Source organism: Nesoenas mayeri (assembly GCF_963082525.1).
Source record: "Nesoenas mayeri genome assembly, chromosome: 6".
Classification (NCBI taxonomy): domain Eukaryota; kingdom Metazoa; phylum Chordata; class Aves; order Columbiformes; family Columbidae; genus Nesoenas; species Nesoenas mayeri.
In genome coordinates this window covers 37,116,411-37,140,527 of record NC_137545.1, presented here as the reverse complement: position 1 = coordinate 37,140,527, position 24,117 = coordinate 37,116,411, and the positions used below count along the sequence as shown (strand labels likewise).

The 24,117-nt window shown below is 37.5% G+C and overlaps 1 protein-coding gene across 1 annotated transcript in view; it reads left to right on the top strand.

The window, feature by feature from the left end:
- TMEM163 (transmembrane protein 163) overlaps positions 1–24,117 on the top strand; it is a gene marked incomplete at both ends in the record, with an annotated part of 91,561 nt that overhangs the window by 34,799 nt on the left and 32,645 nt on the right. The window contains 2 exons of the mRNA XM_080346941.1: positions 19,015–19,058; positions 20,055–20,146. Of these exons, the coding sequence (XP_080203067.1) occupies positions 19,015–19,058; positions 20,055–20,146 (136 nt within the window). The remainder of the gene's footprint in view (positions 1–19,014; positions 19,059–20,054; positions 20,147–24,117) is intronic.

Below are 24,117 nucleotides of genomic sequence, written 5' to 3'. Positions count from 1 at the left end.
CACATATAGACATGTACACAATTTTCTTTTTTTTTTTTTTTAAATTTCTGATGTACCCAAGGCACCCAAGTTCTACAACTGCATAAGCAATGCTTGACTTTCTCTGAGTAGCTCTCGTGACTTTAGTGACCAGAGTTCACATCCAGTAAGTACTTGGAGGCTGATGAACTTAGATGATATCTTCGTTAGGATTTTTGTGGCTCTGGAGTTCCTGGCAGGATGTTTCTGTGCTACTGGAACTTAAAACACACTTGGCTGTGTCTATGGCTGTCAAATGTGCTGCAAATGCTTGACTCAGCAGCAAACAAGGCTGTGGTCTGCAGCTGCCAGCATTGATCCATCATTTTTCTGGTTGCCAGTGTGTTGGCTGAGGTATCATGTTGCTTATCTCAGTTGCGAGTCATGTGACTGCACCTTGTTGCTCAAATTTTGGGTGTAGGAGATCCTGGAACAGAACAGGCATTGCTGTGCCTTGGAAATAATGGAGGAGAATGTGGCAGCAGCCAGTCTGAACAGTCAAGGGCAGCAACAGCCAAAACTGTGTGCCGTATTTTGGTTAGCTGAGAGGAGGCGAAGGAATAAAACTCTGCTACTGCTAGGATAAGTCTGACAGCTCTCTCCTCCTATTTCATCCTTTCTGGTTACAGCTGTCTAATTTGTCAATAGAGTAGCAGTTTGGGAAAGATTTACTGGTATAAGGTGCAATCTCTGTAGCATTTGGTGGACATGTAGTAACTTAAAACCCAGAACCCAGCTTTTAAGTCAGCTGATCACAAGTATCGGGCAACTGTGGTTTAACTTTTGAGAAGGACTGTGAAAGAAGGTCTCTAAAGCATGGATAGTTATAATTGCAAGGCTGAAACAAGAGGATTTCTTCAAGCAGATACTGTCTGAGAGTGCTTATTTAGTACCATATGTTCAGCTCTAATGGAAGCAACCATTCAACATTTCTTGTTTAGCTCATTTAACCAGTATATGGAGTCATCTTAGTACCTTTATTTATGTGGTATTGCAAAAAGCATGTAGGCAGCAAGACTATATAGAAATTCATGCCCTCCGCATCCTGGAAATTGTGGTAATGCTATAACCTTGTCCAAATATATCAGAATCCTCAAATTTGAATTAATCCATTACAGACAGTTTCAATCAAAAGCAAACAGTAAGGTGCACTTCATAGTGTCATGAATAGTGTTGTGTGAGAAGTTATTCTCAAAATACATGTTATGTACTGAGACTTGAGCTGTTCTGGCAAAAAGAATCATGTTTGCATCATATGAATATATTATTAATAAACCACATGTCAATATTACTTTTAATAATATTTTTTAGGTCTGGCAGAACAGGGTACATGTTTCAAAAGCACCATTGTATAGCTAAAAGTACGGCTACCACAAATAGTGTTTCATTAGTAAGGAAGTTGTAAATATTTCGTGATTGGATTTGCTGTCAGAATTAAACATTACAGGAAAAAGGGAGGAATTCGGGAGTTCTTAGTAGGGTGGTTTACAAGGGAAGTTTCTCACCCAAGCAAACATTTCAATTTGGGAAAACTTGCTTCATCTGAGAATTGGTCCTTGGTCATTTTAAGTGCAAAAATCGCCCCCTGTGTCTGTCTTCAGCTCTGCTAGCAGAATGAAAAAGAAGGAAATTCCCATAGCTAACACATGGCACATAGGTATTAGATATCACACTTATTTTTTGTGTTGTTTCCAAATCTATCAAGTAGTTGCTTAAACATGCTTTTTACTAAAATAATTTTATTTTCAAGCCCTGCCTGGTCTTGGGTAGTTCTGAAGTATAATAGACCGTGGGTACCCTGTTGCCCAGGAGCAGTTACCACAAGTAGGTTGTTATATCTGGACTGTTGTGGCTGAAGGATCCCCAAGAATCTGTGGGGTATTCACAGGCTGCATTCCACAGAGCTTGCCAGGTTTCTTGGAAAAGTCTTGCTTTGTGTTTTGTTTCTGTGTATTTTTGATATGCCGAAATCCTCCTGAGGACAATTAGCAAATAATCCTCTGAAATATTATCTAATTAATAGTAAATTGGAGTCACACAACTTGGCTTCAGAGATGAAAGGAACCTATATGTCTGTGTGCAACAATGACCCTCCTAATGGATTTCAGGGGTGTAAAGCAATAGGTCAGGAAAGCTCCAAATCTTTTCATAATGAACCTATAATCTACTAAAATAATGAGAGAATGTTACTTATGAGAATTAGAGTAATCTTGCCAGTTTTAAATTAGATGTTAAACATGGCTGAATTTGCCAGTTTCTGTGGGGATTTACAGAACAGGGGTTACTATTTGATACTTATTTATTGGTGACATTCATAAGGATCCTTTCTTTAATGCATATTATGACTAAATGACTACAGCTATCACCTTTTGAAGCAGCACCATCTCATGTGCCAGCAAGTGCTATGCTCGTAAGCTTGCTATTTTCAATTATATTTAATCAGAAAAAAAAGGATAATATTGCGATTCAAGATTTTATTCATTTCCTTAATAAAATCTTTATTCCAGTGATAATAATTAACATGCTCATACAGAACAAGAGTCCTAGCAGAGTAATTTAAATCTGCCTTCTCACCAGCTCCAGCCCTGCACACGCCTTCTTTTATAACTGGCACATTTGCAGTAGGTACAGGTTTTCAGATGTAAATTAGAAAATCCTCATTAGATGAAAATTGGGCATTGCAATACAGTTTTAGCATAACCCTATGCCCTTTTACCCTCAATATAAATCATATTAGGGCATAGACAGAGGCTGCCACGCTATTCAAACAGTAGACAAGGGCTAAATGTGATGCAGAGGCACATCCTCTTTATTCCAGAAGGAGCAAGTGTTGATTGAACACATTTGCTGAGCACCCCTTGAGCCATGCAGCTCTGTTTATAGTACTTGCCTTTGCTCTGGAGGGAACTGATTAACTCTGTTTAAATGCTGCAGCAGCCACAAAAAGTGAGCCTAAAAGAAAAAGGAGAAGATGAAATATCTGTCTGTATATCTGCCTGCCTATAGGAGAATGCAGGGAGTGATTAAGGATGAGTCTGGTCTTATTTATTGCATTTCCTTATAGGTCATTAGAGCATTGCTGTGTGTTTGCAAACAAAAATACCCTGCTCCCCATGTCATCTTATTCTGGAATATCTGTATATAAGTAATAGAAAAATCTACAGATATGTTATGAAGCATTAGTAGAAGCTCCATACTCTCTGTACGGAAAGAAGGGCACAGAACAGTTCGCTCACACAAGAGGCTGATACCTATTGTGGGCAAAGGAACTGAAGGATGTGGATTTATTTGGGTAGGTGAAACACACTGGCCCTAGTGTTACAGTGCCTAGTGCAGTATGTGCATTCCCAGTCCTAGAAGATATTTAGCACTAGCAAAACTCATCCTTGTTTTGTACCAATCTGGGTGGAAATTATCAGCTCTGTCTGCAAAGACAGGGGTCAGCCCCCTAGAAGGTGACCAACTGAATCAAAAGCAGTCACGTAAAGTGACATTAACGACTTAGACGAGGGAATAGAGTGTACTATCAGCAAGTTTGCTGATGACACTAAGCTGGGAGGAGTGGCTGACACGCCAGAAGGCTGTGCTGCCATCCAGCGAGACCTGGACAGGCTGGAGAGTTGGGCGGGGAATAACCTAATGAAATTTAACAAGGAAAAGTGTAGAGTCCTGCATCTGGGCAGGAACAACCCCAGGTTCCAGTATCGGTTGGGAAATTACATATTAGAGAGCAGTGTAGGGGAAAGGGACCTGGGGATCCTGGTGGACAACAGGATGACCATGAGCCAGCACTGTGCCCTTGTGGCCAGGAAGGCCAATGGCATCCTGGGATGTATTAGAAGGGGGGTGGTTAGTAGATCAAGAGAGGTCCTCCTTCCCCTCTACTCTGCCCTGGTGAGACCACATCTGGAATATTGTGTCCAGTTCTGGGCCCCTCAGTTCAAGAAGGACAAGGAACTGCTGGAGAGGGTCCAGCGTAGGGCAACCAAGATGATTAAGGGAATGGAGCACCTCCCTTATGAGGAAAGGCTGAGGGAGCTGGGTCTCTTTAGTTTGGAGAAGAGGAGACTGAGGGGTGACCTTATTAATGTTTATAAATATATAAAAGGTGAGTGCCATGAGGATGGAGCCAGGCTCTTCTCGTTGGCAAACAATGATAGGACAAGGGGCAATGGGATCAAGCTGGAACACAAGAGGTTCCACTTAAATTTGAGAAAAAACTTCTTCTCAGTAAGGGTGACAGAGCACTGGAACAGGCTGCCCAGGGGGGTTGTGGAGTCTCCTTCTCTGGAGACATTCAAGACCCACCTGGACATGTTCCTGTGCGACCTCACCTAGATGTTCCTGCTCCAGCAGGGGGATTGGACTGGATGATCTTTTGAGGTCCCTTCCAATCCAGAACATACTGTGATACTGTGATACTGTGATACTGTGATAACAGTATAAGAACTGGGTGCCAGTTTTACATTATAATGCCTACGTGAATGTCTTCATAGGCCTATTAATTGGAAACAATCTGAAACCTTCACAAAATGTTCACTTAGAAAATCAAAGCATTTTAAAAAGTTCTTTTACTTAAGCTAGTTTACGTTTCTATGTGGTAAATTAGTTATCATGGAGGTCTTGTTTTTCAACACACCTTGTTCTTTTCAGGACAGAAAATCTGTTGAAACACTCGAGATACAGTGACCCTTTCTATACTGCTTTGTGTTAAAAATATTAATGTTATGCTGGGTTAGGCTGTTGAAATTTTTCAGTGTTCAGTGAATAACAGTATGACTGATCTGCATAATATTTATTCCTCTAATAAAACTGAGTAGAGGAATACTGCCCCCATTGCACAAACAATAGCTGCATAAGATATATGAAAGATTTATGTTCACTTATACAATATTCAAACTAAGAGCACTTTGCAGCATGGGGAGATGTCAGTGTTGTCATGGCAACAGCTGAAGATGTGTCATAAATGGATGCCAGACCTTTGGATAACATGGCTGGCAGTGTTGTGCCCCAAGATGCCTCTTGGATCTTTTGTACAGTCCTGTGGCTGATAACTCAACATACAGTGTGGTACCGTGTGCCCCAGCAAAGAGAGTGGGCTTATTGTAGTCTCCTAGATGACTGATCCTGAACCACGACTTTTTTTTTCTGTCATATATTTATGAAAGATGCTAAGAAGGCCAGAAATAAATAATGACTTTTTTTGAAATGATGAGCCTATAAATAGATGTATAGCATCAAAGTTGGCTTCCGTATCATAAGGGCTTTCTGGCACAGAGATTTTATTTGCCTTAACTTACTGCAAATCTGATTTACGAACAGTATTAGGTCTATCTGTCTATAACTACAGAAGTACAGGATGATCACCTCCTGTCATGTACAAGGATACACTCCTTGCTGCAGAAGAAATGTCAGAATTGTTCTAAAGCCCTTTCAAGACTTCACGTATGTACTTGACTAATCTCATGGTTCCCATCTGAAGCAGCTGTTGACATCCTACCCAGAGCAGCCTCAGCTCTAGCTCTGAATTAATGTTTTTTTCCCTGGCTGTTCCTTTTAATCACCTTTTATTTTATTATTTGGTAGAATGAGGAGGTATATGGCAGGCTATTTTATGAAATCTAGTGTGCAGAAGGAAGTTACATTATTAAGATATTTGAGAAGCTGTTGCAAATTCTTATTTGAAGAAAGGATATTGTCTTTCCTGCATTTCAAAAATGTATTTGCAAAATAATATTTTCAATTGTAAGTATTCTTTTATCTGGCAGTGTCATTGATCAAGTTATCTCAATAATTTCCATGGAAATTTTCAGGCTTCCTTACCACACTTCAAAATGGGAAATTTGTAAATTTAGGCTGCTAGGAACACAGTCAGTTATGCAAAGGCTAAAAAATCAAGTAGCATAAATAAGCATATCTGAAGAACATGATGTAAATTTACACAGTCCAAAAAGTCTGGACTCTTATCTCTTATGTATACAATCAAGTAACCATAAAATAGACTGCGAGGTGAATTTATAGTACTCCAGAACTCACTGTAATTTTCTTTGCACAGTCAATAAATAGTAGCACGCTCTTTCTGCTTTCCAAAAGTGACATACTTTTGTCATATGATATTATTTAATGTAGGAATATAGTCTACTTGTTTTGAATGTTGCAATAACATCTTTGGACTTGAGAGTGGACCTGCTTGGGAGTATAGGGAAATATTTCTTAGGCTCTTCTATAACACTGCTACAAAGGTATCTAAATTCTATGGTTTTGCACATTGATTTCAGATCATTTACTTTAGTTTTACACTGCTGATTTAATTCTTGATTTTCTCTTAAAGTGGCTGAATGAACTTCCTGCAGTTTCTCTTCTGTTTACTGCGAATCATGCTTAACATCCTGATACGGCTCTGACCACTAGCCTAGCTGGAAAGATGAGCAAGAGCAGTACGGGAAAAAACGATACAATAACATGTAAACTTTAAATAGTGTCTTACCTGATGGGGAAGGCTGAGACGTCATCAAAAGCAGTGAATAAGTTAACATTATTTGGGCTGTGGTTGAATATGAACTACCTATTTTGGCTTGGAAGGCTTTGCAAAAGGAACATCTTTTCTGCAGCAGGCAGCTGAAATCACATGGGGCTGCGGTGTTGGCGTCATTGAGGGAGTCGAGCTTAAGCCGTATTGGTGCATCAGGCCAAGAAGTTCAGTGCCTTTCCTCACCAGGGAAGGGAAGCAGTAAGTTTGGCACAGTGGGAATAGTGAGCAAGACCTCTTTGGCCAACATGAAATGCTACAGTACTGTTAAAATTCTCAGGCATTGCAAAACCTACCAGTTCTAGTAAATTAAGGATTGGGATTGGGGACTACAAATTCAGACCACTGGATTTTATGGTTAGACTCAATGATCTTAAGGGTCTCTTCCAACCAAAACGATTCTATGATTTTTTTTTTAAACTACAAGTCTAGAATTCTGGTATTAGTAATTCTGGATTTCTCATTTTATGAATAAGCAAGTATTCTCAATGTGATTTACAAATAAAAGAAAAAGCATGGTTACTTTATGCATGGAGCCAGAGAATGACTGATCCCTAAAAGCAGAGCAGACGAGGATCTAAGAATGTTAAAAATGTGTGTGTGATTTTTCACTTTAGATGATGTGAAGCAAAGTTTTTAAAAATATATATTGCCAACAAAACTTTTTAGAACTGTTGGTGTCGTGATTGTAGAAGATATGCTAACTCTTTTAAAGTTAGCTCCATTTTTAGAAGTGCTACTGATAGAAAACTCAAGCCTGGGTTTTCATAGACTGTGCTTATAATTTTCGATGACTCCATGGATTGTTAGTGCTCAGGGTCTTCCAGTGGAAAGTAATTTTGATTGCAAGTCAGGTACCAGTCAGCTCTGCTTAAAACATTCTCTGTGTACTGAAACATAGACAATTTTCATAGTTTTGATGCTGTTTCATGCTAATAATAAGCATGTATAACAGGAAAAAAAAAAACCAACAGCAAAAGCCCTTTGTGTGTTAAAAGAAGAGGTCTGTGGTGCTTGACATAAGGGGTTTTATCCTGGGAATGTATTTCTAACACTTTTTAAGAGCTTCCTCCTTGGAGTAGTTGTGCATGGAACACAAACAATAATTGATGCAGTTACAGTTTTAGTGACATGATTGCATGTTGTAAATAGCAATGTACAGCTGTGAATATCCTTCTGTCTTACCATCACATTTTATTCTGATGCTACCTGAACTATTTTTTGCCTGCATAAATTCATCTCATCTCATAGAGACAGGATTGGAAGTTTTCTGTTACTTTGATCAGAATTAGCAGTAGACATGTCAAGGCAATTACTCCAAAAATGGACAAATGCAAAGTAGTATGGTATGTCAATCATTTCCTGATTTTTCTTTTAGTTTTAGAACTTTGCATCTTTCAGGGAAGCTGTTACAATCTTCCTGGTCTTGTGAATTGCTGAGTAGGATTTCCTGCTGCTGCCTGTTGTCAAGACTCTGCAACTGGAAGAAAACTGTAATAGTTAAGAAATGTTTTTGTTAGTAAATCAGCATTACAAGTTTCCAGGAAGACTTATTTAGAATTATTGCATTAAACAGCTACCCAAGCTTAATTAAAAACCCCAGAACAAAGGAAAGTTGTGATTAAGACTCATACTTCATCGCAATTTTTACTTAATGACTTAGAACTCACAGCTAACTGAATATATCAGGTTTGTTCTCGAGTTGTATACTAAACCTGACCGCAGTGCTATTCTGTGTGTAAAGTGTGTCAGTGTCATCCTTCCTAGCAGAGAATCTCTGTATTACAACTTCAAAGTGGGACTGATGGCAACATTCTTCACTGCGGCCCTTAGCAAGAGATTGCTCAGATGAGCATGTTACCTGAGGAAGAGATTTGTCTGAAGGACTTGAGATTCCTTCTTACAGTTAAATTAAACAGAGACACATCACACAGAGACACATTCTCTCTCCAGAAGGTTTGTTTTTTTTTTTTTCACTTCTTGATCTTTGATGTATTTAGCAGAATTGTCTGTGTTCCGAATTTGGATGTTTAATTAAATTAGTGTAAGAAGGGTGAATTTTCATTGTTTGGTGATCTGTATTAAAGGAGCATTAATAATCCAGTTCAAACTTTAAGATTTCTTGACATTCCAGCAGATGTATGATAAATAAAGCAAGAGTCTGCTGTCTTTCAGTCGCTGACTTGAAATCCTGCTAAGAAGACACATGAGGTATGTTTTAGTTAAAAAAGCATGGGCAAAGAAGGTCCAGCAAAGAAAGAATCTTCTGGACTTGTACACTTTAAAGTGTATTTGGGGAATAGAAAAGAGTAAAATTATTATAAAAGAATGAACCAACATGCCTTCCATTGAAGATAATGCTGAAATAAAGCGAAGAGTGGATTGCTTTTGTAGAATCAAGGCTGTAGGGAGTGCCTATCTTAAAGATTTATACGTGCATGGCTTCCTTCTCTTTTGGGCTTGCAAAATGGCCTTCGTTAAGAAGCAATCAGCAAACGTTATTTCCTCTCTGCTTGGAGGACTCAAAAAATGACTTTATACATATTAGATCCTAGTTTCATCCTTTATTTTATGAACAAACCTCCTTTGTCCCTCAGAGACCCATTGACTCATGTGGAAATCAGTAGGTTCGTCAATTCACTTACAGTGAATAGCAATATATACGCTTGTAATTCCCTCCCTTATTTATCAGTACATTTTATTTGCAGTTACCTGGACTATTTAATTACTTTCTGTGAATAAAAGAATCTTCCTAATAGCTTTTTACACCAAAAAGCAACTTTAAATTGGAAGTCTGTTTTTTAAATGTGTCTGTAAATCCAGGATTTAAAGGTTCTTCACTAATTCACTGAAGTGTCTGGAATGGTTTGCAATCTTAATCTCACTTTGTGAAAAGGAAATCTCTGTAGTATTGTGCTATATTCTGGCAGCCTGCTTAATGGTATTTGGCAGCTTGTTTTGGTTCTGGAGTAGCTCACTAGCCATCTAATTAAAATGAGGGTTACCATGATATGTGTCTTGTCTCTGAAATTGATAGGAATGATGAAAAACGCTGTGAAGACGACTAATTATTTTTCAATGACTAAAGCTTTTCAGTTCAAATCTTTCTTGGTTTTCATATTTCTAGTGTCATTAAAATGCTCAGAGAACAAACATTTAATGAGACTAAATGTCATGAGTGTGAATTTCTTCTGGCCTTGTCTTCACATACCACATTCCATTCTTGGCATGTTCAGGAAAGCCATACTTAGAGAAGTGAGTATAAGCCTCCTTTTATATTTTAAAAAAAAATCTCATTTATTACGATAAGGAAAACCTGTCTATTATGTTGCTTGTCTCTTGTTCCCATTGGTGATGGAGGGACTCAATTGTGCCATTAATCACAGGGTAGGAAGTGCTGGGGAAGGCACCGACCCATGTATAGAGAAGTTGTTTGCAGAGAAGCAGCCAGCGCTACTATGGTGTGAGGCACATCTGCGGCAGATCATGCTCTGTGCCCTCCGGCTTCCAGCATCCAGTGGCCATTCCTTGTTCCAGGATCCAACGAGCCCAGGTCACTCACGGATGCACTCCAGACAGGGTAGCAGCCTTAGATTTCTAAATCACAAATGGGTATATGCAGAGAATTTATTCTAATTCTGTTTATCCTCCGTATGAACAGAATTGCAGGATTTAACCACCTGTTAGTTAAGGGAGGAACCAGACAAAAATACCAATCTTACTTTACTTTCATTCCTTCTGACAGATTTTCTGCTGCCTTTGTGTGATTTTTCCAAAAAAATAGACACACAGCTAAATTGTTATACTAGAAATATTTTTTTTAATTTTTTTTTAAGTACCAACCTGTCTATGTGATCTCAGTTACCTGAATCTGAATGTAGTTTTCCACAGCTCTTTCTCATAATTATTTTTGGTGTCTTCATTATTGGGTGTCCAGCTGACAATTTTGTGTGGATTCATTTTTCTGTGTTCCAAATTCAGAACCTTTCCAAGGTATCTAAGGCAAAGGATGCTTAAAATAGTCACCTTTGCTTTCATGGGTCTCACTGCATTTGTGTTCTAGAGGTTTCAGCAGGACAAAAATGAGCTTGTAGTACCTAATTGATGGGGTTGCAGTAGTCATATCAGTTCAGTCATATCAGTATGAATTCTTTTTCAGCACTTGATCCACTTCTGAATTACTGCTATATTTCTGTATAAAAGGAAGTCTGCTTTGATTTTCAGAAGTCTGTTGATAGAGTTCAGAGTATGTTACAACTGCTCGGGTATGGGAATGCCATAAAGATCATTCAGATCATTTCTAATTGGGTTACCATTTTCAGTAGCTAAACTTTAAATTTCTAAGTTAGGGCAGTGCTTTGAGAATGTGAAATGTTATAAGAGGCAAATTGTATTACTAAATAGTTTGTTCAAATAGATAAGATATTAATGGTGCCTGCTGTCACTCTTTGCAGAATTACTAGATGCTTCCACATGGTAAAATGACTTTTTCTGTGGATAACATCCTGAACTGTGGAAGTACTTTTGTCCCATTTTATAGATAAGAACACTTAAAAAAGGGAATATTTAAGGGTTTATTACAAAGCTGCTTAGTAAGACAGTATGATGTGTGAGACTGTGCCAACCCAGCTGCCTTTTCAAACAATTGTAGTTTCTCTCCAGAGTCCAGTTGTTGTGGCTGTTGAACTTCTGGATCCCTGATCTTCAAATACCTCATGAGATCCCTGATCCAGTTCTGTTTCCTTATTTGTAAAATAGGGAGACTGCTATAATTGTTTGGTTTGATTTGTGTTTTGAGGTAGTTGTAAATATAGTTATGGGTCTGTAATGACCTTAAAAAATGTAACTGTCTTCACACACACACTGAATGAAAAAGTTAAAATCCATCAAAAAAACCCCCAAAACTTTAATTTATCTGGAAAACTTTCTATGGTAAATGCAGAATTTTGCAATTCATTGCTGCATCCATTGAGCTGCTTAAAATTTTACTGAAATTCTAGGAAAAGACGACCTTTGATCATAAATTTGTATATTGAAGTTCAGATGCAACTCTAGTGAAAATACTATTATCTGGCAGGTCTGTATTTGTTTATAACTAGAAAATTCACCTGTGTTGTATTGTGGATAGCAGATACCAAGAAAACATTCTTACAGTTAATGTGGAAAAGTGAGGATTTTGCCAGTGCTTTTGTGGACTGATTTTAAATGCTTATCATGGCTAAAATATGTTTCTTTTCTCAAAGTTTAAACATCACCAGGAAGAATCCAACTTGAGTAAACTTAAATCACAGATAGATGATTTTTTTTTTTTCTTATTGAAGGACTATATTTAAGGTACAGGGTAGCTGGAATACTTCTAGAAAGAGATATGATGAGTGGGAAAGCTACCTAAATCCTCTCTTGATCTAAATCCTCCATGTTGCGCTTCAGTCAGCTGATTTCTATGGAGCGGAGGTTATATTGGCGTATGATTCCAGGTATTTAAAGCTGTGTTGTGTTTTTCTGCTGGTGTGAGGATTTTGAACCTGAAATGTCAACCAACGCAATACCGTTTGCATGCACCATAAGGCCTCTGCTTTGAATCTCTGTATCATGCTAAGAATTCAGTTTTATGATGTTGGACTATTTTTGTTTCTTAGAAGTATTTTCAAACCAGACTTGCCTTTTTCTTTTTTTTTTTTTAACAGCAGCATTGGTGATATTTTTCTTCTAATGCTCTTGCTACCTGCTGTTCCACAGTTATTGAAAATACAATTACCATGTGAAGTTTGAAATAGTAGCATAAAAATAGGGAGAAAATAAAGAAAAAAAAAGATACTGAATTCAGAAGTTTGGAACTTGGAGTCTTCTGATATATTTCATTTAGTCTAAATTTGGAAACTTCAAGTTAAGCGTCTTTTTAAAATTAAACCACTAGGCATCTTTACAGTAATGGAGACAAATAACCTTGCCCAGAGTGAGGGGATGCATTTCTCACTGATTATGTTCTTTTAAATGTTCTAAATAAAATCTAATTAAAAATATTATTTTTTTTTTATCTAGACATTAGTACATAACACAACCAACAATATCCATCTATTTATTGTTGTTTGTGCTGCAGTTAGCCTGAATCCTTGTGTGTAAATTCTGGGTCAATACATCTGAGCTGTAGCTTGCATACAATACAATTCTTTAATGATCTTTTTGAAAGGATCTCTCCATCTTTGTATGTGACCACAGGACAGGAGCTTCCTAGAACCTGGAAATAATGGCATAATGAAATAATGGCAGTATTTCAGCTCTTTTATTAACCATTCAAAACCTTCTGTGTCTGGTAAAAACATTTAGACATAGTCCAAGCTGTTACAGATTTGGGGATACACATATAAAATATGAGTTTGCTGAATCTCTGTGAAGCTTCCAGAAACCCAGTTAATTCAAATAAGCATTTACAAACCTTCACCTCGGTCTTCTGGCTTTTTGTCTTAACTTAGGTAAAACCTGCTTTTAATCAACTGGCCAAACTTCCAAGCATACATTCTTTGTCCTGTACGGGACTTGAATACTTCTCTGCTAGCTTTGCCTCCAGTCAGTGTAACACAAAAGAAACGTTGCCTTTGGAGAGTCTCCTGGGTCATTAAATCTAAAATAACCTTCATTTGGATACAGAGAGTTATAAATCTTTGCCACAGGGCTTTAGAAACAGCTGTTGAGTATGACTTGTATCACTCAACATTTCTGGTTGGTTGTGGCTTTTTTAGTCAAGGTACCACATGTTCCTTGGCCCTGTGCAGGGTCAAACTCTGCTTCCTTTGGTTTTTCAAGGTAGTTTAAGGCTCAAAATTACAAAGCCTGTGGATTTAAGTATAAGCTGCAAAAGCTTCCCTCATAAATGTGCAGTTAAAGGCATTTGCAACATTCTAGGCCATTTCAGTTGTTATATTTGGAGTTGGGGCATCAATAATACATAGTTTCATTAAAAGACAATGTGCTTTAATGTCATTGCACTGAGTTATTTTGGGTGATTCAAGTGACCCCATTTGAAATATGACATATTAAACTATGCACCTGTATATTCAATTGCACAGAGTTTGCACCATGTACCTAGAATAAAAAAAAATAGTATGTTTCTAGTAGATCTTTTATTGTTCTTAAATGCAAACGTATGCATTTAGTATTCCCAAAAAGCTCAACTGGAACTATAACATATGGGCCCCCTTTTAACTCCTGCCCCCTGGAAAGCCAAAACTAACCAAAAATACCACTCTTCTTTTTCTCTGATTTATTTATGTTCTTTTTTTGAGATGATCTTGTTTGAAAACAGAAGGTTGGCACCTGGGAAAGGAAACACAGGAGTGTGTCAAGCAGTGGGATCCTGGACAGGTTTTTTATATTACTTATATATTACTTATAGTATTTATATTACTTATATGCTCTTGAGGACTGTATACTGTGTACTGTAGAGAAAGCTGGTTCACTGTTTTCTCCACATGAATTTTTTTTGGTCATTTCATAAGTTATACTTTGTTTTTTCATAGTAGGATTGTTTTATAGTTCAGTCCTGCTTGGCTGCCCAGTCTCTGCTGTTCGTTTGTGTCATACCAGTGGAGGCAAGAGTAGTAAATGTGAAAATGAAAGTGAATTAAATAGAAGTGAATCAGAAGACTAAATAGTTTTAGGACTGGACTGCTCTGCTGTTCTTCGAGGTTGCTATTATTGGTGAGCACCATGATATAATGAATAATCAGTCTAGGAAAATACATCTGTGAGTGAAAGCCAGTACCATGAATATTTAACCCCTGAAATGAAAGTCGTGTGATCTTTTATCATGAGGCACTGATGCAGCCACAAGACAAATATGGTGAGAAGACATGTAAACAAAGGGAATTAAGGGAGTACTGGTGTTTGATTCTTTGCAAGAACCACAAAAATCAGGCTTTAAAAAAGTTCTGAAATGGAAGCATTGAAAAATGCATGATTTAAGATAGAAAATCCTGGAGTCAGAGATAATTATAATAATTATTGGTTTTGCTAGCATGTCGGCAAACTGAATAGAATTGTTTGCATTAAACATGAAGGAAAACTTTTGCAGAAAACCCTGAAATTCTACTGTTTCCGTAATAAGAAATAAGGGAAATCTTCAATCGCTCTTCACTGTTGTAGTTCATTGAAGTAAATGGAATAATGGAAGTTACAGCTGCTGAGATTTGGCCATTACAATAGATGTAAACAAACAAACAAATTGTGATATTAAGCGAGTAATAGACAATGACAGAAAGATATTCCTGGAAAGTTTTACTGCTACCAGTAGCAGAATTTGTTACCAGACTGAATCTGCCAAGCTTTCTAGGATACCTTGGGTGGTTTTTTTTGTTGTTATGGAAGAAGTAAATTGTTATTATAATAATGGATAAAATCACTCATTTATATCAAGGATCTTGGTCCTTAAGGAAAATGTAAAGCTGATAAATACTTTTGGTGAGATGCACTTTCCTTTTGAAGGAAAGGAGTAGTAAATCCTAGGTTTGTAGTTTTTGTACACATTTAGAGGACATGATGTCTGGATGGTTCAGAGCCCCATTCACCAAGTCACACTGTACATCCCATAGCTGAGGTGTCCCCAAGGACAGGAGTCTCCCAATATTAATACTCTGCTGCAGTTCATTCTGCACAGCTGGAAAAACGAACCCCCTAGGGACTTATTTACAAATTAGCCACAAATTCTAATGAGATCAAGATCCAGGTTTAGTATATGTTAAACTTATGCATCTACTTGGTGGATGCATACATAACGTTGTAATGCTGTTGCCCAGAAATAAGGGTCTTTACCATGTTGATGCAATTATAAACTGAGAAAATGAGCTGAAGGTTTTGTATGAATAGGGTTGGTACAGTTTTGCTGATGAATTTGGGATAGAAATATGGGAACATGATAGTAATGGATAGCACTGGGTCTGCCTGTGTAGATCAGATTTCTGGCAGACTCATGGCTGAGATATTGGATGTTTAGCAGCCATTTGTAGCTACTGTGCTGATTGCAGAAATCTTGGGCATATGCATAAAACCCCTTAAAATTTGCTCTACAAGAATTTCTGTGTGAGGCGAAGGTGCCTGGGGAAGTATATGTGTATCTGTTGGTCCTGGTCAGTACAGTTCATTACAAATATTCACACTATCAAGAGTCACATGTGTTCTTTGCTTTCTGTTGTTGTGAGGGATTTTTTTGGTGGATTTTTAAAAAGTATTACTCATTTGGTTTTTCTGTGTTTGGAATTAATTTGTTTTTAAATATTTATTGTTACATTAGTTTTTGATGTTTTACCAACACCGGGCAATGAAAACAGACTATTTCAGTTGCACTTCTGATTCAGTAGAACTTCCAGTTCCTATTGTTTGTGATTCTGTACAACCTGCAAGATATACACAGGGCAATATGTGTATAAATAAACCCAGTACTTTCAGTGATGTTAAAATTGCCCACCTGATTCCTGCTGAGTGTAGGTCTTGTGCTTTGAAGCTATGACATTTTATGTGCTGACGTCCACATGTCTTTCAGAAAGGCTAATTTCAAAGTGAACATGATGGAGTGATTGTCCCGTCAAGAGGAGCTTCCTAAAAATAGTTTTTCCTGAGTAGGTAAGAAGAGATTTTATGACAGATGGAGGAGCTGTTTGTATGTGCCATCTCTCATTTGTAGCCAGGCGCATCCCAAAGAATTCTGTTTGGGAAAACTGGAGGCAGAGTTAATTCCCTGCCCTATTTTGTGCCTCCTGCATTTGAAGCAAAAAGGTACCAGGGTGGTTTTCCATCATAGAGAAGGAATCACAAGTTCTGTTTACAAATGTCAGAAAAATGCATTAAGATTATCTGCTTTATTGTAGAGCTAATAAAATGCTGTCCAATTTAGCCAATAAAATAGCTAAAAGTAGGCTCCCACTGTCATGGCAGTGTAGCTGCTAAATGTATACGATGGCTCTGCAGGATTTTTAAGCTGCCTGCTCTGTTCTTCATTGCTTGTTTTCCACCATTGTACTGATTCAATACGGATATTAGGAATCTTTGTGGTTTTTTATATCAGAGGCTTATCTGGGAATAACTGAAAATGTGTATTGAGAAGGAAGGTGTGGGTTCAGCAAAAGCTCTATGATCCATTCTTGCAGTTCCATACATTGCTCCTGGAGCATGGCAGTGATACTGGAGACAGAAGGACCACTGGGTGTTTCTTTGCCCAGGGGTCTCCAGTGCTTGGATGCTGAGCAAAACTTCCCTAAAATTCTTTCAGCTTCAGTGCCTGGAACAGGAGCCAGTTGTCTGTAGAGGATGCGCTCAGTCTGTGACCTGGTACTCTGGATGCCAATATTACAGTTGTTTTCTCTGCCACAGAGCCGAGACTCATGGACAAACATCACATTTAACCCGGGGTGATTTACTGCTGAGCTTTATGACTGTATTTGTCAGCCTGAAGTATTAAAGTGCTTAAGTCAGGGCTGAAGATGCTTTTAACATTTTTATTTGACTTTGAAAGACAAATGGGCTGTTACTCCCATTAGAAAACCAGCATGTAAATAAGTAATATAAAATTGTATCTTTCCAGTGCTTAAATGGTCATTACTACTGTTATTATGGCCTTTTACCACTACAAGTTAGTATTATAGGGCACCAGTTGTTGGAAAGTCTTTTCTCCACTCGTATTCGTTAGCTAGCAAAAAGGTTTAAGAAAACTTGTGACACTGTTAGTTAATACTTGGTTTTGATTACTGTTTTAGATAGCTTCAGGCCAAACAGATTGTATGTTAGTGCTGTGGATATTCACTGTGGTAGAATACATAAAAATAAAGATGGTTCTCATCCTGACAACCTTATGCTTTAAATATACCAAATATGTCCCCTAAAGCATTCTTAAGGTGTGGCTTTCTGTATGCATCACCTGTATCTATCTACATCACATGTAGAAATTATGTATTTATTTTTAAGGGAACCATAGAGTTAGGTTGTTTTAAGTCTGGATTAGAGTGGGGAAAAAAGCTGGCAATTTAGTAAAAACCGAGGAGCTAATTCCACTACAGAGGCAGGCTAGAAATAGAAGCAGGAGTTAAAAGTGTGGCTTTGAACTGCATCATATGAAAGCGGTAACAACGGGAACATTGCAAGCTTGTGTGTACCTGTGAAAGCCCATATTTTTTTGGATGCAACTTCTGCAGTTTTTGAAAATGTGTGCCTTTAAGGAGGCATACAATAAAAGTTTGATAGGCAATATATTATTATGCAGTGAAGTGTTCATATTTGCAGTAAGATCACTGCAAACCAGTATCAGCTTGTCAAGTGTAGCTCTTGCCTGGCAAGTCTGACCAAGAAATACAGCCTCTTTTTTCACCTAGGATGTGAAGTGTGGGAAATCATGATTTAACAATGAGAGGTGTAAATCCATACTAACAGTTTCAATGCTCTTCAACTTTGAGAAAATGAGAATCTGGAAATGAACTTGCTGACTTTTTGTTTTGGCCAGCTGTAGCATTGAAGTCCAAATATTTGTGATATCTGGGATGCTTATGGCCACAGCTAAGTCTTAGGTCAATAAGAAAAGCGTTATTTTTTTCTAATATTTTAGTTTCTTTTTATCCAGATAAGTGCCCTAGAACTGCAGCTTGCCGTTACTGAAAAGAACAGTCAAACCATAGCGGCTCTGTTCTGCCAAACTGTTCTAATGAGTACTGAATACTGAAAATTAGATATTGTGTTTGTCAGCCTAAGATTGACAAAGTCATTGATGAGTGTTTTTTACTTCAAGTACTGTTATTTTTACAAAAATGTATTTTTCTTAATAAGTTAGCTGTTCATGAAAGCGCAGTGAAATTAATCCTATTAGGCTTTATTCTGAGCCCTCTTAATATTGAAACTAGAGTGCTGTGCACTTTAATCCGGGAGCACAGTTCTGGTGAGTCCTGTGCTCACTCCACAGGCTGCGAAACGTGGCACGGAGGCTGGAGCTGCTCAGTACTGAGAGCTGCGGTTTAGTGGAGTCCCAGCTCCAGGTCCCTCTTGAAAGGTATTTTCCCTTGCACAGTACCTCCTAGAATTGGACATGTTGAGGTGACAGAATTAGGATGCATAGAGTAAAATGATATATATATTTTTTCCTATATGTTAGCCCATTTTTAAAGTCTTCTTTGTTTTTTTTAGAGACAGTACGCAGTCTAAATTGGAGCTGGGAAAAATCTTTCCTGCTAATGCTTTTTTCTTTGGAAATCACCAATCTGATGGAATTTGAAGCATTTCTTGAAGCAAAGCATCTCTCGACTGCCCCAACCATTGCTTGCAGCACAAGGCCTTTCCTGTAGAAATTGAAGTGTCGATCAGGTCATTCTAGTAGGAACTGTGTGAAACTAGGGCTGTATGTTTAAACTACTTCTTTAGCTCTTGGACAAGAGAAGAAGAAAGGATACAAAAAAGATTTAAAGTGATTCTAAATAATATTTTCTTTCCTTTAGCTGTCTCCGTAATGAGATACAGTGCATCATCATTTGGATTTGCTGTAAGTATAGATACAATTTAAATGTTCTCTACCATTTTTTTAATGGTTTTTTTTCTGAACATGAAATACTGTATTTTCTCTTATTGTGGCTTCATAATAAGGTGTGCAGAGTCAATGATGGATTAGAAAAATATTGTTGAAGTCATATCTTGGAAAGAAAAGTAAAGGTACTTTCATTGTACTTTTTCAATTTCTGACTACTAAGTCTGGTGTTAATGTCAATATTATATCTCATCACTGATATTATCCACCAGATACGCTTTTCTTCTACAAAATCTCAGCTTAATCAGTTCTGTTGTTGAGCTCGAGCCAAATTCTGAAGTTCCCTTCTGAACTTTGCGTGACCCTTTTCCTGTTGAAGTCTATGGTAAAACTCCTGTTGACTTCAGGATGACAGATTTCTGCTGTAGTAGTTGCTGTGACTTTCCCGATTAGTGACAGAGCAAAAAATTCCTAATTTAAAACAATTTGGCTTTTGCTTTCAAGTTTGAAAGTTAGATTGGCTCTACAGAAAGTTTAACTTGAGGATGAAAGTTCTTACAGTGGGACAAGCCTGGTTTCTGGTGTTAATATTTCCTTACTTTGAAACAAAACACTCTATGGTAGAAAACTTGTTTGAAAGAAAAAGGAATGCTTGACAGGCATCTTTGCATAAGGATCATATTAATATTTTAACTCGTATGGTCCAACAGTGACAGATCATGTGTTAGGTTTGGTGTGTTTTTTTTTCCTTTGTTTTAAACTTCTCTGCAGGTAATGGATTACAAATAAAAAGTTTTAATCTTTTAATTGACTAAATGAGCTCTGAAGTGCATCATTGTGCAATAATACATGGCAAAAATGTGAAGATCAGTTGAATGAATCTAAATCCCGCTTTCATTAAAATGATTTATTTGAAGCTGCTTTGTGCCTGTACAGCAGGATGGTAAATGCATTACTGTTAGTACAAGGCACATTTAATGGCCCATGAAACAATTGACTCTGTGTCTCTTTCAGTTTGATGCTACCCTGGATGTTTTGTCATCAGCGATAGTTCTGTGGCGTTACAGCAACGCAGCTGCTGTGCATTCTGCACACAGGGAGTACATGTAAGTACACTTAATTACCTTTGGCTTTGATAGAGGCCTGCAGAGCTTTTGCTGTCAAGCTGTGATGCTACAGATTCCAGAGCTTTGACAAAAAACATTTTGTCATGTCAGCAAGTATTCTTTCCTCCTGCCAACTTACTGTTTGGTCCCAAATACGTAGTCTTTCCATAGGCAAACCTCCCTGTGATTGTGATTTTCAGTTTCTTGTTAGCCAAGATAGTAATTGTTAGGGCTTTGCTTTTTTTTTTCCAGCATCTCTATCAAATGAACTGTATTCACAATCTGTAATGGGTTTGTAAATCTTTTATTTTGCATCTTACTCCATTATTCTTATTAGAATATGCTTTTAAAATTGATGCTTGTATTATATTTGTGCTTCCCTTGACAAGATTGGAGTATGAACGCCTTCTCTTTGAATGTAAATCACTTAAACTGCTAGTGTTATTATTAGAAGTTGAGAATATAGAACATCTGATAAGATTGAGCCTGCATTAGTGATATGATAGTAGGGTGCCACGTTTTGTTATAACTACTGTACAAAGAGAGAAATACACCCATTTTGTTATAGAGCTGTTTTGGTAAGTAAGAGTATATCAATACTTCTGTGTCTTCTTTATCGAGAAAAGTATATTCTTGCAAAGTAAGTACATTTAATGATTGCTATATAAATGTATGGAAAAAGTCTTTAATTTGCAGTGCAGTATTGATCACAGTGGAAGTTATATTCTGCATTGTTGTGCATTGTGCAGCATTCCTATGGGCAATGTGTATGATAGCTGAGACGATCAGGTGGAGATTTGCTCAAGAATTGTTCCAGCTAGTGCATAAAGAAGAATTTAACCTCCTACTCAAATTTTCGGTACAGCTAGGTGGAGACTTGCAGTACATTGATCTACTTTGGGTTTATTTTGTGCTGCTGTTGCTAGCACTGTCCTATCTGGTTTGTTTGAAGACGGTTCAGCTGTCTCCTGGATGGGCTACAGTTTTACGATCAACGCGGTAAGGCAGTTTTTGTTCTGAAACACCTCTAATGAAGTCCGTTCTACAAGAAGGGAAAACTGATGAAACAGAGCTTTTGCATAACTTGGAGAATCAAGTAGAAAGAAAAAAGCCACTCAGAGGGGACTATAACTTATATTCATAGTCCTTTTCTAAAAACTGGAGAACCAGTAAGCGGTGTTGTTACGTGCATTAATTCAGACTCATGCAACAGATTGCCAGTGCTGTGAGTTCCTTTCTGGCAGGGCTCCATACATAACAGTTTGGAATAAAAGGCCATAGAAGGCTGATGTGGCATTGATTCATAAAAATAAATCCAGAAATAAGACATTAAAATTAGTTTTCCAGCACAAATTTGGAGATCTTAACAGACATTTCCTGAGTATCTTGCTTTTGTGGGCGTCCACAGAGATTCCTGTCAACATTCAATTAACATATTTTTGAAATCTCCTTCTGTTGAGCTTTTTCAAGTGAACCTTGTAAAGTACTTTAGAGAGAAAATAAATCCCAATACAAAAGAAGAATCAACATATCCCTATGGCTAAGTCAATAAAGTGAACAAGCAAAGCAGCAAACATATTTTCCTGCTTTTTATGCTCACTTTTAATTTGCTTTCATATAATCTTCCTCCTTTACATAAGGCTAAATTAAGTCAATGAATTACTTGCCATGCCCTCTAGTTGAAGACAGCGAAGGTTACATGATGAGATCAGTACTGAATGAAAGAATGTTACCATATGCTGGGAATATGAATCACTGGAAAGGCAGTCTGATTATCCCTCCATTTCTAGATTTGACAGGAGAATAATCATAGTACTGAAAGGCGAAGAGACGGTTGTGTCTCCTAAGGCAATTCTTACTGTGTCAGATTTTTGAGGGAGGCGCATTTCTAATTTCCTGTTGTGTTTAATCAATCTCTTGCTTGAAAGCCTGCATGTAATTATTTTTCCTCTGTGCTGGGAGAATGTTGCATGATTCCTTCTGGCTGCTTACTTACCTCATAAATAATCTTTGTATCGTGTACTTAAAACCACACCAGGTGTTTCCCAGTGCCTCGGTGGGAAGTCTGCTCTCACATTCCTCAAGAGCTGGGTGCAAATTCATGTAGGTGCTCAGGTCATGCTGTGCGTTAGCCCTCTTTCTGTGTGCCTACCATACTTCGCCTTAGCATAGGAGCCTGTGCAAAACTCTGGCTTTCTGCAAAAACTACTGTCTACCAGAATAAAGTGTGCCAGTCTGTCTTTCATTGATTTAAATATTACATTTATGTGTGTATCCTAACATAACTGAAAATAACTCGAGCTTGACAGAAACCAAGTGCAATTTCCAATTAATTATGAATTGCAAATTTCTAAAACTTCCCGTTTCATAAACTTGACAGCAAGAGATTGATCCAAAATCTGTTGAAATCAGTGGAAAGCCTTCTATGGAAGGGCAGCGTTAGATCTAGTCCTAACCGATGTATGTCATAGAGAGAGAATGTAAAGATAGGTTGAAAAACAAAACCCCAGAAAAAGACACAGAGGATACAGCCTGACTCATGATGTGCTAAGAATTAAATACTTAGAATAAAACGCTAAGATGTAAAAGAACTGCGTAATCTTACTTATGATGCAGCCATATGGAACTTAGAAATGCAACATTTCCTGGACTGGTGTTTGGAATGAGCAGTACAAAATGCTTGCTGTGCCAAGTTCTGCTGAGCTGAACAAATGCATTTCCTTTTGACTTCTGGGGAATTGCAGTGCTAAAACTATCATGAAAATTTGTCCTGCTGAGTTCAAATCAGTTTAAAGCATTTAATTTTTACCAAATCATTCAATTTCTCTCATTTTCTGGGGCAAGATGAGAATGTACTTTTTCAGTTTACATGTGCCAAAGTTATACAAAGTTATATATAAGTCTTTGTGCTTTCTAAGTCAATAAAGTGAACAAGCAAAGCAGCAAACATATTTTCCTGCTTTTTATGCTCACTTTTAATTTGCTTTCATATAATCTTCCTCCTTTACATAAGGCTAAATTAAGTCAATGAATTACTTGCCATGCCCTCTAGTTGAAGACAGCGAAGGTTACATGATGAGATCAGTACTGAATGAAAGAATGTTACCATGTTGGTTCACATGTAGTAACTGCAAAATATATTTTAGCTTGCCTTTGCAGTTTGGTCTTTGTGAAAATTCTTTGATATTGATGGCCTGAGAACCTAAAGCTCGCAGGCTTTTCAAGTCTTTTATTGGTGAGACTTTTTTTCTTAAGTCATTGCAAAAAGATATATCTAGTTATATTCAAGATATGTCTTAAATTATGATGAAATTATGATTAAATTCTTGTACTTTATTTTAAAATAGACCAAGCGGCTTGGACAATATAATGAGTATTCATCAGATCAGGTATAAACCCTGGTAAGATTGTAGGCCATATGAGACACTGCTTGGTTCTGCCTGGCTGGCTTATTAATGAAAGAGTGTGTAGGAATGGGATGAATATTTGATGTGTTTGTTACTGGTACTTTTTGGATAGTTTCGCACTTCACTGTCTTTCTGTTTCAGCAGTCAAATAAAAGAGGCTGCTACATTTCCATGTATTTTAGAAGAGTGGTTGAAAGAATTGTAGGTCTTGAGAAAACGCAAAAATTGAGAAGGACTACAGATATCTGGAAAGAGTCAGAGTGCGTAGTTCATGAGTGATTTTCTCAGCATGATCTTCCAGGTTGTGAGTTAATGTGCAGGAAACTTAGAACAAATAATTAAAAAAGCAATGATTAAAAAAATCTAAGGAAGAAAAGAGTGCTGAAATAACTTGAGAAATAGTTTTGAATATCAACAAAGGATGAAAATTTACAACCAAATAAAATTCTTGCAATTGCCAATTTTTCTTCATGAGAGGAGAAGCTAAAAGGAAGGAATATACTCCTATGTCATTGATAAACCAGAGACTGTAAAAATAGGGTAGAGCCACTACCTGTGCACTTA